The sequence below is a fragment of the Lacerta agilis genome, chromosome 16, assembly GCF_009819535.1.
Source record: "Lacerta agilis isolate rLacAgi1 chromosome 16, rLacAgi1.pri, whole genome shotgun sequence".
In the NCBI taxonomy this organism is placed as follows: Eukaryota; Metazoa; Chordata; class Lepidosauria; order Squamata; family Lacertidae; genus Lacerta; species Lacerta agilis.
Window position 1 is genome coordinate 23,927,795 of NC_046327.1, and position 19,231 is coordinate 23,947,025.

At 40.3% G+C, this 19,231-nt stretch overlaps 1 protein-coding gene across 2 annotated transcripts in view; it reads left to right on the forward strand.

Annotated features, from left to right (window-relative positions):
• The window catches only part of CPLX1 (complexin 1), a 133,893-nt gene that overhangs the window by 78,826 nt on the left and 35,836 nt on the right, over nt 1–19,231 (forward strand). For both annotated transcript variants that reach the window (XM_033173588.1, XM_033173589.1), the window contains exon 3: nt 5,009–5,184. In XM_033173588.1, coding sequence (XP_033029479.1) covers nt 5,009–5,184 — 176 coding nt within the window. The remainder of the gene's footprint in view (nt 1–5,008; nt 5,185–19,231) is intronic.

Below are 19,231 nucleotides of genomic sequence, written 5' to 3' on the forward strand. Positions count from 1 at the left end.
CATCAGATGTCAAGGGAATAAACAACAATCCGACTTTTAGAAGACATCTGATGGCATCTGTTTAGGGAAGTTTTTAATGTTTGATGTTTTAGCATGTTTTTAATATTCTGTTGGGAACTGCCCAGAGTGGCTGGGGAAACCCAGCCAGGTGGACAGGGAATAATAATAATAATAATAATAATAATAATAATAATAATAATAATTCTATAAAATCAGAAAAATGATAAAATCTATAGGAAAAACCTATAAAACATACCCAACTGAACAGCAGTGTAAACATGCCACCAACAAACAATAAAAATATAGAATTGTACAGTTAGGAGGTGCACCAAGGGAGATCTAGTCCAACTTCCTGCAATGCAGGAATTACAGGTAAAGAATCTGTGACAGATCACCATCCAACCTCTGTTTAGAAACCTGTGGTGAAGGAGAGACTACCACTTTCCAAGGCGATCCATTCCTCTGTAGAACAATACTCACCACCAGAAAGTTCTTCCTAATGTTTAGCTGGAATCTCCTTTCTTGTAATTTGAATCCATTTGTGTGGGTCCTCCTCTCCAGAGCAGCAGAAAACAAGCTTGCTCTATCTTCCATGTGACAGCCCTTCAGATATTTGAAGGTGGCTATCATATGACTTCTCAGTCTCTTCTCCAGGTTAAACGTACTGAGCTCCTTCAACCCTTCCTCACAATACTTGGTTTCCAGAGCTTTTATCAACTTGTTCGTCGTCCTCTGAAGCTGCCCCAGCTTGTCGATATCCTTTTCTGTCAAATGCCTGGGAGAAGGTGAGGTTTTTTTACCTGACAGTGCAAGGATGCTAATGATGGTGCCTGGCAGACTTCACTGGGAAGGTAGGAAATCTCCAGTTGAAAATCTCCCACAAAACCTGAGAGGCTGTGTTATAACAGTAACTTAGAGGTGTTATCTGGGCACCACCAAAACAGACACAGCTCCCTATGAAAGAAACTGTTAATTTTATATTAAAAGCGCAACTGATTTCAGAGCCTCCGGGCATCTTAAGAACAGAAGCACCATCACCACCTCAAAGGCAATTTCCCCCACACTGCTCCTGAAGGCAGCTGCCCTCTCCTCCAAATATGATCACCCTACTCAGCCCAATGCTGTTTCCATGCTCTTTATCATAGACTTGCCCAAGGCCACCCTACAGGTTTCATGGGTGAACCAGGGCTTTGAAGCCACATCTTCTCTGTCCACATCCTCTTTCAAGAGTTCTTCAACTTATACAGAATGAAAACTCTTAAGAATTCTCATTTATTACAGCAAGGGTATCTCACCCGTAGTCCTCCAGGTTTTGCTGGACCTCAGCTCCCAGCGGTCCTTTCAATCAACAATACCAGCTGAGGCTGATGGGAGTTGGACGCAATGACTAGAGGGACATAGGTCAGCCAGCCTTCCATAGCCACCATTTCCAGAGAAAATGCTTTGATTGGAAAAGGAACAAAACTACTGAGGATTTTCTACGTTGCAGCCTTTCCGTTCACTCCAAATGTATCATGCCTCTGTCATATTAAATTCTACAGAGTGCAATTATCGGTCTGTGAGCTGTCTCTCTTCTACTGAGAATGGACCCAGTTGATATTAGTTGGGTACAATCAGTTCATGACTGACTGAGCAGAGATGAAGGGTGATGCCAGTGGATAAGAGATTCGTCAACATCAGGGGATGAATTGCCTCTGCGTGTGTGTGTGACCACAGATCTAACACCCCAGATAAAACTCATATATCACTTCACATCACTTCTCACAATGTGAGCCTAGTTTCCTTTCCTAGCTGCCAATCATCAAATGTACTTTAATCTACCAGAGAGACCGAGTGATGCATGCATGTTAAACCAGCACACAAGTCATCATGAGAGGCTGAGAGAGAATTCAAGCATAGGAGGCAGGTATGTAGACGGAATCCATAATAACATCTGAGTCCAGAGGAAATAAAATGTACTAGTTTGACATCTGGGTAAATATCTAGTACAGACATCAAGCTGAAAAGGAGCTGCAATATATGTATGTTGGGTTGAACGGAGAATGTGCACAAATTATTATTATTATTATTATTATTTGAATTTATATACCGCCCTATACCCGGTGGTCTCAGGGCAGTTCACAGAATAAAATCAAAATATAAAACCACAAAATACATAATCAAAATAAAAGCAACAACCCAATAACCCCACCCCAAATACCAGCTATTGTGTACATTATGGGGAACATGCACAAATGAACATCTTAAACAGGATTTTTCATACTGCGTGGTCAATGTACATAATCTCCAAGTGATACTGGAGAATGTGAGAATTTCACACACTGGTAAATGTACATAATGTCTCTTCAAGGGAATATTCTTCAAGGGAACCATATGCTTATTGACCTAGCGAAGGGCAAAATACTCTATTTATGCCTCTAGATTGTGCACAGTCGACAGCATCATTTGGAGTCTATGCACATTGATCAGGCAGTACACAACCCCCTGTTTATTCTCTTTATTTGGCAATGGGAAGAAACAGGATTTACTTGTCCTTGATGGTATGTATGGACTGATGCATATTATATGTAAATGCATATATACTTTAAGTGGCCATTATGCATGGACTGTTGTCTATCATATGAGGAAGCATGGCAGGGTTTCAGGGTTTAAAATAAATTCAGATAAAACAAAAATGTTGGTGAAAAACATGGGTGGTAAGTCAAAAAATATGTTAGGAAAAAAATGTCTGGTTTGAAAATACAATGGAACCTTGTGTTATGTACCATCCCCCTTGCGAACACTGCGGGTTATGAGCTCCGCTAACCCGGAAGTAGATGCTCCCAGTTGTGACCTTTGCCGCAGGATGTGAGCAGAAGTCACGTGCTTGCAGCGTGGCAGCAGCAGGAAACGCCATTAGCAAAAGTGCTCTTCATGTTATGAGTGGTTTCGGGTTGAGAATGGACCTCCGGAACGAATTAAGTTCGTAACCGGAGGTACCACTGTATGTAAAAAAAGTTTGATATTTGGGAATCTGGCTGACAGGAAGAAATCTCAACTTATTTGAAAATAATTATGTTAAACTGTGGAAAGAGATCAAGAAAGAGTTGGAGATTTGGGAGAGAATGAAGCTCTCCCTGCTTGACAGAATCTCAGCTATTATAATGACTCTATTGCTCAGGGTGCTGTTTATATTCCAATCAGTTCCAGTTAAAAATAATTCAGGCTGCTTCAAAGAATGGAAGAAGGATATTTCTAAATTTATCTCGCAGGGTGAAAGCCAAGAATCAAAAATAAAATTATGATAGACATAAAAGAAAGAGGAGGCTTTGACCTGTCAGACCTGCAAAAGTATTATGAGGCAGCCTGTTTGTGTTGGTTGAAAGAATTGTTTACATTGGATAATGCAGACATCCTGGACTTAGAAGGTCATGGTTTAAAATTAGGCTGGCATGCATGTCTTTGGTATGGGAAGGTGAACATTTATTTTAAAAATTATGAACCGTATTCTTAGGAAGAATCTGTATAGAGTTTGGGAGATACATAAAAATCTTCTGAAAAGGAAAACACCTTTATGGCTATTTTCTATCAAGGCTATTACTATTAAGAGAGTTAATATGGCTAGACAGTGGTTAACCTACAGGGAACTGCTGTACTTTACAGGGGGGAACCCAAACTGAGATCAGTGGAAAATGTAAGCAGCCATGTTATGGATTGGTTACAATACCATTAGATAGAAAAAATGTTTTCTGGATCAAAGCTCACAATTTTGAAAATAACTTTTATAAAACAAAGAGAAATTTATGTCTAAAATGTATAATTTATTATTAGAGTGGGAAACAAAAGACAAGCTTGTTAAACCTCAATGACACACTGGACAATAGATATAGGTCACAATATAGATTTTAACCTCTGGGAAAAACACTGGAAAGGTGACTTGAAGTTCACAGCATGTTATTCTTTGAAGGAGAACTACTTGAAAATGATTTACAGGTGGTATTTAATTCCAAGTAGGCTTACTAAGATATATAAGACTGAATCAGATAAGTGCTGGAGATAAAGAAGTAGAGGGAATGTTCTTTCATATGTGGGGTTAAAAGAGATTTGTGAAGGCAGCCCTGTTTAGGGAAGCTTTTAATATCTAAAGGACTATTATATTTTTATATTTTGTCGGAAGCTGCCCAGAGTGGCTGGGGGAACCCAGCCAGTGGGTGGGGTATAAATAATTATTATTATTATTATTATTATTATTATTATTATTATTATTATTACTCCTTAGCTTTTTCTTTTCCCTGAAGATGTCCCACAAGATTTTTCCTCCATGTTTACTCCCAAAGCCACCAGTAACAACAGCATGAAGTGGATTTGGAGTGATGTAAGCAGATGTCCACTTCCTTCCTGTACCCACTGAATATCCACTCTGGAGGACATGGGAAACATGCCAGGATAACTTGGAAGGGGCAAATGAGGATGCTTGAGGATTTTACTTGGGTTCAGATTGTAAACTGACCTCATTTGCACTTCCCCTGGCCAATGCTCAAATTGGAAAGCAGCTCTCATTCAGTTTTCACCCTTCTCTGAATTTTTCAATGCTTTAGAAGACAGCAAAATGCATATAAAATGTGCATTTAGGGTAAAAGGGACCAAAAATGCCTAAAAAGTATACAAAAATGCTGACAAAACATATGCAATGCATTTTTAAAATAAAAAAAATCACAGATTGACGTGGATGAGAGGTAGAACAAATTTAGGAATGAACTGTCTTGCATTCGAAATAAAGTTACCTGTTGATTGGCAAGAGGGTCCGTGTAGGGGAAATCAGCAACATTTACCTTATTCTGTCTCCTTCTGTTTTCAAAAGGCTTCTCTGAATCGAAGCCCATTCTTTGTAAGGAAGGACTCGTTTTTAAAACAAAGTAAATGGATTCAGCTCCTGATGCACAAGGGCAGCATTGTACTCATCCACAAAGGTTCTTCTTAGTGCCTCGGTTCCTTCTCACATTGCCTTTTCGTTGCACTCTTTCCTTAGGGGCTACCAAAGATATGGGGAAGATGCTGGGTGGAGAAGAAGAGAAGGATCAGATGCTGCCAAGAAGGAAAGAAGAACGACAGGAAGCCCTTCGGCAGCAGGAAGAAGAGAGGAAAGCTAAATATGCCAAGATGGAGGCTGAAAGGGAAAATGTGAGGCAAGGGATTCGGGATAAGGTAAGACCAGCTTATCAGAGAGTCCAACTGGGACATAAGCATGTGTGGATGGGGAAGTAGAGCCGTGCCTTGGAAGTGTAACGGAATCTATTACGGAAATCTGTTCGACTTCCAAAATGTCCGGAAACCAAAGAGCAGTTTCTGATTGGCTGCAGGAAGTTCCTGCAGCCAATCGGAAGCTGCGGAAGCCCCACCGGGTGTTAGGTTTCCAAAAGAACATTTGAAAACTAGAACACTCACTTCCAGGTTTCGATCGTTCGGGAACCGATTTGTTCGGGAGCCAAGGCGTTCGGGAGCCAAGGTACGACTGCCCCTTAGTGTGTATTTAATAGGGGTGTGCATTGGTGCTGCATGCTTCCTCAGTTACATGGTGAATGAAGGTAACAGGGGTAACAAGTGTTGGTTTTTTAAAAGTAATTCATTAAGGAACAAAATGAGAATTCACAGTTGCCAAAATCCAGTGCGGGTGGGGAGTACTCTTTGGTGAGAGAGCTCCAGCAGAAATTTAAAATCACAACACATGCAGCAAAATAAAGCATGGAACTCTTAGACCTTTTAAATACCCCCTTCCCAAAACTACCTACCTCCTCTTAGCATAGAAAGAGATTACACGTTTGGTTTACTGTACTTACAAACTCTTCAAAGGTCAGATTCATGGGCTTTCCCATACAGCAGCAATAAAAGACAGGCAGTTTAGCTTAGGTTACAAAAAGTGGTAAATGTTTCTAAATTATTTGTGTAAAAACACAAAGATGACTTGCTAATGCCACGCAGTCTCGGCTTGGAGCAACCAGCCCAGACATCCTTACTAGTCAGTTCACATGGTGGGGAAAAAGAAAAAAAGTGGGAGAACAAAATAAAGCGGTAGCCCTTCCTCCCAAGGTGAGGAGGTGTGACTTAGCTGAGCCTGGCAGGATAGCTTACTTTATGATCTTAACCCCTTCATGCATTGATTAGAGTTAAGCATGTTAGTTATATGAGATTGATTTATGCCGCAACAAAACCTCTCAGGTAAGCTAAGGGGCTCCCTAAAGTCTGAAAAAAACTCTCTGGACCTGGATTTTAAAGGCAACAGCAGCATTTTAATCTCTTTTTTGTTTATTGCTGGTTTTAATTTTTTTGAATATTTTATAGAGTTGCTTTTAACCATTTTCACAGATAATTTTGTTGTTTTCCTCATTGAGATTTTTTATTTATTTTTTTAAAAATCAAGCAGTGTATATGTTTTATTAAATAAATGAATTTTTTTAAATATTATTTGTAAAAAAGCAAAAACAAACTGACCCATTACAGTCCTAAATGGCTTTGGCGCTGTATACTCCACCCCCATCATTCATTCTGGACACTGAGGTCCAGCTCCGAGGGCCTTCTGGCAGTTCCCTCACTGTGAGAAGTGAGATTACAGGGAACCAGGCAGAGGGCCTTCTCAGTAGTGGCGCCCGCCCTGTGGAACGCCCTCCCATCAGATGTCAGTGTCTCTCTCATGATCTATCTCACTTTTAAAAGATATTTGAAGGCAGCCCTGTACAGGGAGGTTTTTTTAATGTTTGAGGTTTCTTGTGTTTCTATATTTTGTTGGAAGCCACACAGGGTGGCTGGGGCAACTCAGTCAGCTGGGCGGCATATAATAATAATAATAATAATAATAATAATAATAATAATAATAGTTGTTGTTGTTGTTATGACTAAAGAAACATCCTGAGCATGACTGGGGAAGGCATGGAGTTGTGGGAGTATCTTTCATTTTGACAGACAGCTCCAAGTTTTAATAACAGTGAAATATTTCGCCAATCACAGTGGCTGGATAGTAATTTTTTGGCCAACAAAGGGATTCACATGGTTTCAGTTGCCTGGAGTGTCTCTCTCACTATTTATTTGAATGTGTGGTTGTTTATGTGAAAGTGTGAAAGAGATTTTTTTTAAATTCATGTGAGCATTTTAGCTAATGTGTATTTTGCATTCTCAATATAAACTGATTTTGGGGTGGAAATCACCAAAGCCTTGTTGTGAGAAGGCCCAAAGTGATATTTCTCATTTCCTCCCTCCACCCTTTTCTGGATTCAAAGCTCTACTTAGAGCATCTTTGATGGGTGGATGATTTATTTATAGTTGTTTGCTTTTGATAAGGTTTTCTAGGGAGTGTCAGCTTTCTGAGTTGTACTTCTAATGTGTGGAAGGTCTTTGAAGAGGGAAGCTTTGTACCACATAGGCATATCCAAATACATTGCAGATATTAAAAATATTTTACCAGGCGTTCCAGAATCCCCAAGACTCCAGTTATCACCACGTATCTATAATCTCACTTTTAGTCTCGTTCATGCTAGCTATGTAGCATCTGGAGAGAAAATTAAGTTCCAATATATAGAATCATGAAATGTTACAGTACAGCAAACTGTAGATTGATGTAGGTGTACTAATTTTTTAATTGTGTGCTGAGCACCCCACCCCACCCCCCAATGTAGATCTCCCTCCCTCTGGACAATCTGAAGGTTTTGATGTTGCAATACATCAATAACTACTTCACTACCTGAATCACATGAGAGACTGGAGAGGAATAAGAACAAAACAGGTTTGCGGGCATTTTAGCAAAATTCCCTAGTTTCCGCGGGCTGGATTCAACTTAAAAGTTGTGCTTGAAGGGGGTGCAATGAGTCCAACTTCTGTCCTGTCCTCCCCTGCCCCCACAAATCAGCTTTGAGAGGTTAGGAGACTCCCCAGAACAGCAAATGTGTAGGGTAGAGAGGAAACATCATTCTATATGGCTATTTTTTTACAAACATATTGTTGGAAGGGGGAGTGGGGAAGGTTGATATCACTGGAAGCCCCAAGAAAACTGGCTCAAAAGAGAAAAAACTTGTTGTGTGAAAATTCAGGTTTGAAGATGTTCTTTTCCTGCTGGGTAATGTAGAATATTCATTCTGCATCTGAGACTTCCTGCCCCACTGCCATAGCTGTCTGCAGGCAGAAGAATATTCTGGGCTTCTCTGAAGGTCAGGGGCCTCAAACGGAGATAATACTTTTCCCTCCCCATTAATCATGTTCTGTAATTCTGAAGATAAAGTTTACATCCCAGGTGACTGCTGTGTCCTTTCCAGCAGACTTTAATGACATCTTCCCTTTTAATTATTGATAACTCCCCAACGATGTGAATTTCAAACCACAGGATTAATGGGTTTCATAAATAATGTGTCTTAACTTTTACAACTACTAGACCCTATTGGTAATTTTAAATATAAAATAAAGAGGGTTTTTTGTTTCATTTTGAAGAAGGGAGGCACTCAAAGTGCCCCTCACCAAAAAACTTTATTCAAATGCTTATATTGCTATTTCGGATCATTATGGATATTTAGCTGCATAAATAAATAAACAAACAGCAATGTTCTATATTGTAATAAACACCTTTCATTTGCAATATTGGATATTGCCTGCATTTTAATCTAGTTACCATAAATTCATTTTAAAAGAATCAGAGGATAATTGTGGACCGTACCCCCCAGAGCAAAATAAATATCAAACAGCTCATATGCTTAGCAATTCTCTTTCAACAATGCCCTTTTCATCATCATCATCATCATCATTATTATTATTATTATTATTATTATTATTATTATTATTATATATTTAGCACCATCTCAGAGCAAGTGATAGGAATGCTAATACACTTCACCTCGCAGGTCGGCACCTGGCTTGGGTCACTGTGACCCCCACCCCCTTGAAGTGCAGTGAGAATAGAATAGAATAGAATTTTATTTACGGCCATAGGCCCATACAAGTAAAAAACACATAGATAACAACTTGTGCAAGTGGGAACAACAGCCGCTAAAACACCACAGTAACAATAAAATACAATAAAATAGAATGGCATACTAAGCCTTAGCTAGCTTGAAGTGCTCCTTGGCGTCGCTTTTGGGTAAGGACAGCGACCAGGAACCTTGCCACTTTCAGGGTCGTATGAGTATCCTTGTCCTGCAAGATTTGGGCGAGGTGGAATTCTGGTGGGGTGCCCTCTAGTTTCTGTATGATTGATGCCAACAAATTTGCCCGTGGCACATTGAACAAGGGGCAAGCGAACATAATGTGCTGGAGAGACTCCAGTGTCTCCTTATCACATTCACACATGGCGGAGGCTTGGCCCTTTGAGAGAAGTGCAGTGAGACCAGTATTAGCACCTGGAACAGCTGTGGGGGGGATTGAGAAGAGGGTGTCCTATCATTGCCAGTCTTCAATGTTTCACTTTTGCAGATAGCCCCTCTGGATGGTATACAAGCCACAATGCTATGGTCCATTGGGGTGCAGTAAGATTAGAACCTGTCGTGTGACTTGGTTTTTTTTTAATTTTTTGTTATTTTGGCCTGTTGGGTTTTTTTTTCATTTTCTTCTGTACTTGTTCTGTAAATACATCTAGATTATTCTCTTGAAATATTGCATCATCCTGTTTGTTGTGTTGGCTTTATTATTATTTGAAACTGTTGGTAATCTGTGTAATAAACTGGGGCCCCACCTCCTTTGATGGTTATGTATTTTGATAAAAAAAATAGTGTTCATGGGGCAGTACTTCGCCTACAACAACTTTTACCAACCAACCAGTAGTTCTTCTTTCTCTATCTTTCTTCTCTTTTTCATTTTCCTTTTAGATTGGGTTTCTTGTGTGATCTTTGATTTTTGGTGGTAGTAGTATCAACTAGATGTATGTATTTACATATATTGGTGATAAATGAAGGTGGGAGGATTCAACTCTCTGTATGTGTGAAGAGTAAGATAAAACTGTGACTGAGGGCTACATAGATATATTTAAAATTTTGTGTTTTATGAGGATCATATGAGGATTATTTTTAATGTATCTTACTTTCTTTTCCTCTTTGGTTTTTTCTGTTTGATATATGGTTTTTCATTATTCTTTTTAGTTTAGTTTGAATCTTAGGTTGTATATTAGGTTGAAAACATTTAATAAAATTGATTAAAAACAACACCAACCAACCAACCAACCAACCAATAGTCTGTTTAACAGCTTCTGACCTTCTTCTGCTTCAATGAGTTAAAATGGCCAGGAAGTTATGTGTGGTTACAGTGTAATCATCATGCAAATGAATGGGATATACGAACAAACTCACTATTCAGTCCTTCTCTGCTGTAGAAGCTTATTCAGATGGCCACTGTTGGGAGTGGGTGGCACGCCATACTGATAAGATCGAAATGCACTTAAATAGAGGTACACATTATAATCAAAAGGCCTGGGAGACCAAAAAACCCTCCACCTGTTGCCTGAATAGCCATACTGTCGGGCACCAGCTGGGGAGAACATTGCAGCTTCAGGCATGCCTGGAGGACGTGGATTATTTAGACCCAGTCTGATTGGAGGCTTATGTTTGGTACTGAAATGGATTCGGTCATCTTGATGACTTTTTTTTTTGGAAGGGGGCAATTCCCAGAGCCTGGGAGTTGTGGGGGAATAATAAGTGATTCCATTTAATGCAGTTCAAATCAATGTTCTTTCCCACTGGGTTTATTGGGATTTTGGCCAAGGCCCAGCCAATTACCGTATTTTTCCATGTATAAGAATATATCCCCTCCCCTATTTTTCAAGGTTAAAATTGGCGGTCGTCTTATACATGGATATTGCATGTGGGGGATTTCTTTATTTTATGTCTCAAAAAATAGGGGGCGTGTTATACACGGGGGCATGTTATACACTGAAAAATACGGTAGTAGTAGTAGTAGTAGTAGTAGTAGTGTATATATATACACATACACACACACACACATACATACCCTGCCCATCTGGCTGGGTTTCCCCAGTAGCTCCCAACAGAATATTATTATTATTATTATTATTAATAATAAAGTGATAAAATATCAAACATTAAAAACTTCACTAAACAGGGCTGCCTTCAGATATCTTCTAAAAGTCAGATAGCTGTTTATTTCCTTGACTTCTGATGGGAGGGCGTTCCAAAGGGTGGGCACCACCACTGAAAAGGCCCTCTGCCTGGTTCCTTGTAGCTTCACTTCTCACAGTGAGGGAACTGCCAGAAGGCCCTCAGTGCTTGAGCTCAGTGTCCAGGCTGAATGATGGGGGTACAAACACTTCTTTAGGTATACAGGGCTGAGACTGTTTGGGGCTTTAAAGGTCAGCACCAACACTGACCCAGTGGAATGTGATATTGACATGAACTAGGTGGAATTGAAGGATGCATGAAGGTTGGAAGCAGAACAGCCTTCTAGATTGCTTGAAACTAGGGATGAAGATTTCCCTTTGAAATTCAGGGAGCTGTGGGTACCTAATTCCCTTAAAGACTAAAACTCAGCAAGGTGTCAAATCAATATATGTATCAAAGCCTCCTCTTGACTCCTAATGAGATCTGGGCAGCTTAGTCCCTCATGCTTCCTAAGCAAATCCCAGCTCTTCTGGAACGTCTAGTTCTGTTTGGTTCTTATTTTACCTAAACAAAGCTCCTATTTGCAAAGAGTACAAAAAAGCAAAGGAAAAAATTCACCAGAGACTAGAACGCAACATCTAACTGAGCAGAACAGAACAGAACAGTGAAAACCCCAATGAGTTAAACCTTTCTGTGTCCTTGCAGCTAGCAGTGGGGGATAAATTTGATTCAGTTCATTTATAAAGACAAGCTTCGCTAAGGTGCTCTTTCCGGAACAATATGTAAATCGAAAACAAGCATCCTTCGAAAATTCACATTTCTCCAAATTTTGCAATGCAGATCTGCAAACAAGTAATGTGTACAAATATATACTTGGGTGAAGTGCGCATAGAGAGGGAAAGCATTATTGAAAACAGCATTCAAAATGTACTCTGTTAGAGGAAGTTGCTTTGCAAAAAGGTGTATATTAGGCAAAACTGCATTAAAAATGTGCATATTATAAGAAATTTGCACTAAAGTGCTGGTGAATTTTCATGAGGACTTTAAAAAAACAAAACAAAACACAAACTGATCTGGAAATGTGGAGAACTGAAGACTGGGAAAAAGAGGAATTGGGAGAAACAAAAAATGACACACTTGTCCATCCCTATTTGCAGCTTCTTTTGAGGTTTTATTTGAGTGGCTGTGTTGTGTTGCTGAAAAGGTCCTTGCTTGAGCTAAGCAAGGATTGGTAGCCCTGGTATAGCCACTGTCACTCAAGGTTTCCCATTTTATTGGAGGGACAGCCTAGTTTACATTAAATTTAAAAACACCTTATTCTCTAATTCAGATATTCTGTTCCAAGGACCCCTTTCTTCACTGACGACTCTGTCGAGAAATTCCTACATGCCCTATCACAGAGCCTATGTGCATTGGTGGAAATTCCACAAGCATGTTCTGGTTATAGGCATTTTTAGATCTCCCATGGGGAGAACAAGGAGCTTTGCTTTATAAGAACACCCTGGAACCAGAAACACAAATCAAATCAGAGACAGATCAGAACAACTCAGAAGCAGGTTGGATTTTTTTTTTTTAATGCACAGATACACTGCTCTTGAGGTGGAATGAATGTCATCATAGTTCAATACTTCCATGTTCCAGTGAGGCAGGATCTCACCTGATATCTAGGACTATATGAGCAATTAGGACATAGGAAGCTGCCTTACCCTGAGTCAGAACCTGATCCATCTAGCTCAATATTGTCTGCAGAGACTGGCACCAACTTTCCAGGGTTTCTGGCATACCTAGAAATGCCTGGAATTGAACCTAGGAGCTTGTACGCAAAGCAGAATCATATTAGAGCTTGCTGAATAAATTGAGGTCAGTCATCCCCCAAAGGCTTGAACGGTGCAGTCCTATACATGTCTACTCACAGACACTCCCCATTTAATTCAATGGAAAATACACTCAATTAAGTGTACACAGCAGGGCTTTCCAAACTGTGAGCCACTAGACCACCAGTGATCCGCAAGCTTTATTCAGGTGCTCCACAGCATGCCTGTGAAGAACATTACAATTTTAATTCTATGGAATTCAAACTGTTATAGAATGCAATGCAATGTAAGAAATAAAAAGCAATAAATACAATTAAAGGTCACACAGCATCTAGCACAGTGCATCACAATTGATACAACAGGCAGGAAAAACCACCAAATGATCCACCAAGACCTCATGTTTTTTTTTCAAGTTTCCCATGGGGTGGTGGTTTGGGAATCACTGGTTATATACAGGATAGTTTACTTCTGTCCTGATCCATAGCATTTTGGTAGTTTGATACTTGTCGATATGACTATTAACTTGAGCAAACCACAATTTATTGTGGGTGGTGAAATTTGTCCACATGTGACTTCTCACCATTCAAATTTCCTATCTGAGGATTTAAAATTTTACCTCAGAACTGAGTACTATACTTCTGTGTTGATATTCTCTTGATTATTTTGTTTTTTTTTTTATAAGAATTTATTGGCATTTTTCTATAAAACATCTACCCACACCACACCTACAATTAACAAATGCAAACACAGATATCTCTTGATTATTTTGACACTGAAGGGTGTCAAACATGGAGTCTCATAAGTTGCCAGTTGTGCATATAACTAAATAAATGTAATTGCTGTCTCTATAAATCCTAAATAACTTCTATCAAATCCTAAGGACCATTACATGACTTTCATCAAATATTGCCAAATACTAAATAGTATGGTTGTGTTTGCTATGAAATACTATCAGTAAATACTATGCAGAATTGAAATATCAAAGATGAAAAAGCGGTTTCATTGGCTGTTGAATACCAATACTGAATATTCAATGATCATTCAACAAATATTTGATTCTTCAGAGGAAATCCAGGGAATATTTAATGAAGAGGAGAATTTTGAGAATGGTTTGAACCATTCTTATGATTCTTAACAGCATTGCATATTTCAGCTAACAAAAACTAACAACAACTTTGCCCAAAAAAAGAAAGCTCAGCAACTTCTGTGTCCGGATTTTCACTGTTTGAAATATGGCAACCCTATATTATTAGTATTAAATGCTGTAGCTGTGAAGCAAACAGATCTCTCCCCACCCCCTTTGAGAAAGTAATTTCATCTGAAATTATTCAGGAGGACCACAGCTGGCTTAGTTTAGCTTTTTGCCCGCTGACATAATAAATACCTGATTGGGTAGACATTACAAATTGACTCCTCTTGTAAGTCTACACTAGTCGAAATGAATTGTGCTGTTTGAGGCATTTGGACATTTCATTTACATCCTAATAAGTGTCAGCTGCTTGTCCTCAGAATCCTGCGTGAAATGGGAAAGACTGTTTAATAATCCATTCTATGCAATAGGGGGCTACTGTTGACCTTTGAAGCCCTTCATATATCAGAGATGGCACTGGCCATGAATGGGATGCCTGTGCAAGTGAATTAACTGATGAGCTTTCATTGAAACAAGCAAGGGTAAATACCTGCTATCTTATAGGAAAGGTTTGCAAAAGTCATTGTATGAATTAAGACGCCTTTGTTGTTGTTCAGTCGTTCAGTCGTGTCCGACTCTTCGTGACCCCATGGACCAGGGCATGCCAGGCACTCCTATCTTTCACTGCCTCCCGCAGTTTGGCCAAACTCATGCTAGTGGCTTTGAGAACACTGTCCAACCATCTCATCCTCTGTCGTCCCCTTCTCCTTGTGCCCTCCATCTTTCCCAACATAAGGGTCTTTTCTAGGGAGTCTTCTCTTCTCATGAGGTGGCCAAAGTACTGTAAGACACCTTACAGATACCTTAATTTCATGGCTGTATTCAAGGACAGTCTTCAATCCAGACATTCTGCCTTTGACTCTAGGAGTCTGGTGTCCCTTTTGGATTGCTGCAGCTCTTCGCACATGGAGCTGCCTTGGAAAACGGGTCAGACCTCAGAAACTTTACTTAGTCCAGAAGATGACTAGGAGATTGATAACTGAGGCTGGGCCTTAAGAACCTATTACACTGGTGATTCATCCATGCCCTTCAACATTGGGCTGATGAAAATAGGAAATAATAATAATAATAATAATAATAATAATAATAATAATAATAATAATATCCCACCCATCTGACTGGGTTGCCCTAGCCATTCTGGGCAGCTTCCGACATATATAAAAATACAATAAAACATCGAACTTTTTTTTTTTAAACTGCCCTATATAGGGCTGTCTTCAAATGTCTTCTAAAGGTTGTATAGTTATTTATCTCCTTAGCTCAGGAGGGTCGCATAAATCCATTCCCTCCAACATCTCTCTGATGAAAATAGGGACAACCTACCATACCCTCCAGCATTTGTCCGATGAAAGTAGGGACGTCCTAAGGAAAAGCAGGACATTCCAGGATCAAATCAGAAACCGGGATGGCTTCTGTAAACCTGTGACTGTCCCTGGAAAATAGGGACACTTGGAGGGCTTGTTTATATACTTCAGTGGCTTCCAGACTGTTTCCAGGCCCAATACAATGTATTGCGCTTGACCTTGGAAGGTCCTTCACAGTTTGGAGCAAGATTCCCTGAAGGATTGCTTCTTCCTACCTGGACTTTGAAATCTTCTTCTAATGTCCTTCCCCGAGTTCCCTCAGTGCCTTATCAGTGGCACCCTGGTTTCAGAAGATTGCCTGGCTTCTTGTCCCATGTGCACAACAGAGCTTCCTCTTCTTCTCCTGCCTTCTGTGTACTTTCAAAATCAGCTCCAGAAGGTTGGGGAAGCATGCAGAGCAGATTTTGGAAGGGTACAGGGGGAAGGAGATGAAACAGAAATTCCGTCGTACCAGCGGAACGCTGCTGGCATAGCACTGGATAGAACCTCCTGCCTGCCATTGTTCTGCAAACTACCTGGAAAACATTGCAGTCCATCATATCAATATTGTGTATTAAATGAAATGAAAGTCATTACTTTTTTAAAAAGATACATTGTTTGAACAAAATGCCCCATATATTGAATTCATGAGTTCAAACTCTGAATGCATTAAACCATAGCTGTCAACTTTTCCCTTTTCTTGCGAGGAATCCTATTCGGAATAAGGGAATTTCCCTTTAAAAAGGGGGAAAGTTGACAGCTATGCATTAAACACAAATGGCTGGATATCTCAATTTGTAGATGATAATGATGATTTATTTATACCCACCCACTCAGGGCAGCTCCCAACAGAATATAAAAAATACGATAAAACCTCAAACATTAAAAACTCCCCTAAACAAGATCCCAAGGCTCTTAATCCCAGGGTGGTGAGTTTGAGCCCCACATTGGGTGAAAGATTCCTGCACTGAAAGGGGTTGGACTAGATCAGTGTTTTTCAACCACTGTTCCGCGGCACACTAGTGTGCCGCGAGATGTTGCCTGGTGTGCCGTGGGAAAATTACTTTATATATAGACAATATAGGCACAGAGTTAATTTTTTTTAACATTTTCTAATGGTGGTGTGCCTCGTGATTTTTTTCATGAAACAAGTGTGCCTTTGCCCAAAAAAGGTTGAAAAACACTGGACTAGATGACCCTTGTGTCCCCTTCCAACTCTGCAATTCTATGAAATCATTACACTATTATTTTGAATAAGATGCTGCAAACTTTTGCACTCATTCAGAAACCACTCTGGGTTGTGTGTGCCCCCCCCAATATTTTCAGCAGTGTCATAAATGCCTCCCTTTCCCCGTGATTTTGGTCAGTCTCCTCCCCCACCCCCTGCAATCATTTAAAATAATGAAAGGAACAGACACCAGACTGAAAAATGGCACTGAGCAAGTTAAGGAGGGGGTTTCATACAAAATGTATTTTAATACGCACAGACACACACATTTCTACACCATTGAAATCTATCTTTGCAACCAAGGCTTCAAAACTGGAACATATCCAATTCAGTCTAATAAGTATTTAGATAAAATACTTCAGCACCTCAACAATATATCTGTTGCATTCTTGTTGCCAGAGTTGTTAATTTGGTTTATCCTCCCACAGTGCCATGGTGCATTCCACTCCTAGTAGTGCCCTATGAAAGCAAAATGAGATCATAGCACTTGGTTTGATAAGCAGAATTCAGTGGTCAAATTTCTTCTGGGGCTGCCCCACTTTAGGCTGTAGGACAAGAAGTGCATATCTGAAGGCAATTAGCTCTGGATTTTTCTGTCTCAAACGAGGGAGGGTGTGTAGACTAGATGACGAGAGCCCTTCCTACTCCCCACCCCTGACTCCAAAATAAAAGCTGTCAATTTAACTGCACTCATTTGGCCCTCAGATTCTAAGTAGTGCCTTGTCGGTACATCAATGCTCCTGGCTCTGGCTTTCGATGGTGCCGTGCCCCAGAGGTGTGTACTGTTGCTGATCAATCTAATTTCGCTTCATTTGATGGGTTTGCCTAAAAGGAAAGGCTGCCAGCCACAGATTCCATTCATTAGGTTATATAAGCTTCACCGTGTTGTTTAGATCTGTCATATTCCTTGTCTTTGGGGGAGGGGAGGGGAGAAAGTAACAATGTGGGGAAATGGCTATTTTGCATAGTGTGAATGACATAATGACATAATACTCATGGCAGGTTGGGGGCGGGGGACCCAGTCTACAGTCAGCTGCATTGCTCCAGGAAACACACAGCGCTGGTAAAGGACAAAGCAAGGTTACTTTAGATTTATACCAAGTGATGAGCTAGTGATCCAGCAGTAAAGAAGCAACTGGGTCCATCTCCGCTTCCTGTGTGATGGAGCAGGACTGTGCAGTGACACTTTGTCATGGCCAGATGGCTTTAATTAGACCACAGCTGAAATAAAATCACTTTGAAGAATTTAGCAGCTCCCCGCCCTCGCCAATGTCACAGTTTGGATGTTGATCTCAAAATCTAATCTCAATATTTTACATTAATTGGTTGAAATTTGAGTGTTTTGATGGATGAAATGGATGGATGAAGTTAACAGAAAATGTGCTATGTACTATTAGCAAGCCATCTATTGAGAACAGTCAACCACTGATGCCTGCTATATGTAGGAGCAGAAAACATGGTGGGGTTGGGTGTGGCTGTTGTCCTCAAGTTGGTCTCACTGCTGCTGCTTACCGGGAGGTGGAAGGAGAGCAGGAAGGCGATGGCGTGGTCAGCGCAGTGCAAATTCATCAGCAGAGAACTGCCGGTGCATTTGCACCACACCAACTTCCTCGCAGCCTTTCTCTGCTTGTGCTACTCCCCTGTAAGCAGCAGCAAAGTGACCAACTAGAGATCAAGTGAGCATCTGCTACTGGTTGTATGCCAATATTGACCACTACCTGTCAGGAAGCACTACTGACCACTAGTGGAAAATCTGACACCAAATGCTGATGTCAGAGATTATTTGCAAATATATATAAAAAAATTACCACCATCATTTTCAGATGAGAATTTTGGAGGGCAGATTCATTTTAGCTCAGGCTGTGATGGGGTCCATTAGTAAAGAGCTGTTCCATGTATACTTGTAGACCATAGATAGTAGAACTGCTCCCATCCTCACCCATCTGCAGAAAAGCAACTGGGGCCCCCACCGAGTTAGTACCTTCCATTAAATCCTGGTGTAGTGATGTGTGCTGAAATGTGGGCCGTTATTCACTAAGAATTAACATATTAATGAAACCTTAATAGTAATAGAAGCTTAACACTGCCTGGGTTTCAGTACTCAGGAAAACAGAAGTCCAGTTTCTGAGTTCAGTCTCTGTCACATTCTAGTGTGACTAAACAATCAAGAACATGCTTATGCATGTGAAGGGACAGTCTACTGAGATAATGGCTCCCATAAGAACGCTGGTTTGTAGTAGTTGTAAAAAGAAACCTAAAACAAAAATATGGGTAACAGGTGGGAGCTGCAACTAATTGTTGCAGTGTGAAGTACTCTGTACAGTATTCCAGTCAGCAAGGCACTCCCTTGTTTTTCCATTTCTTCATCACTCAGCATTCTGTGATCTTCATTGAATTGTAGGGGTGGTTGCCTCCTTAGTTTTTGTAAACCTTGGGGTTCTGTTGAGCACACTGAAACCTCTCTCTTAGAATCATAGAATCATAGGGTTGGAAGGGAACCCAAGGGTCACCCAGTCCAACCTGCAGCATTGCAGGAATCACAGCTAAAGAATGCCTGGCAAATGGCCATATTTGTTTGTTAGTGTCTCTATTTTTGC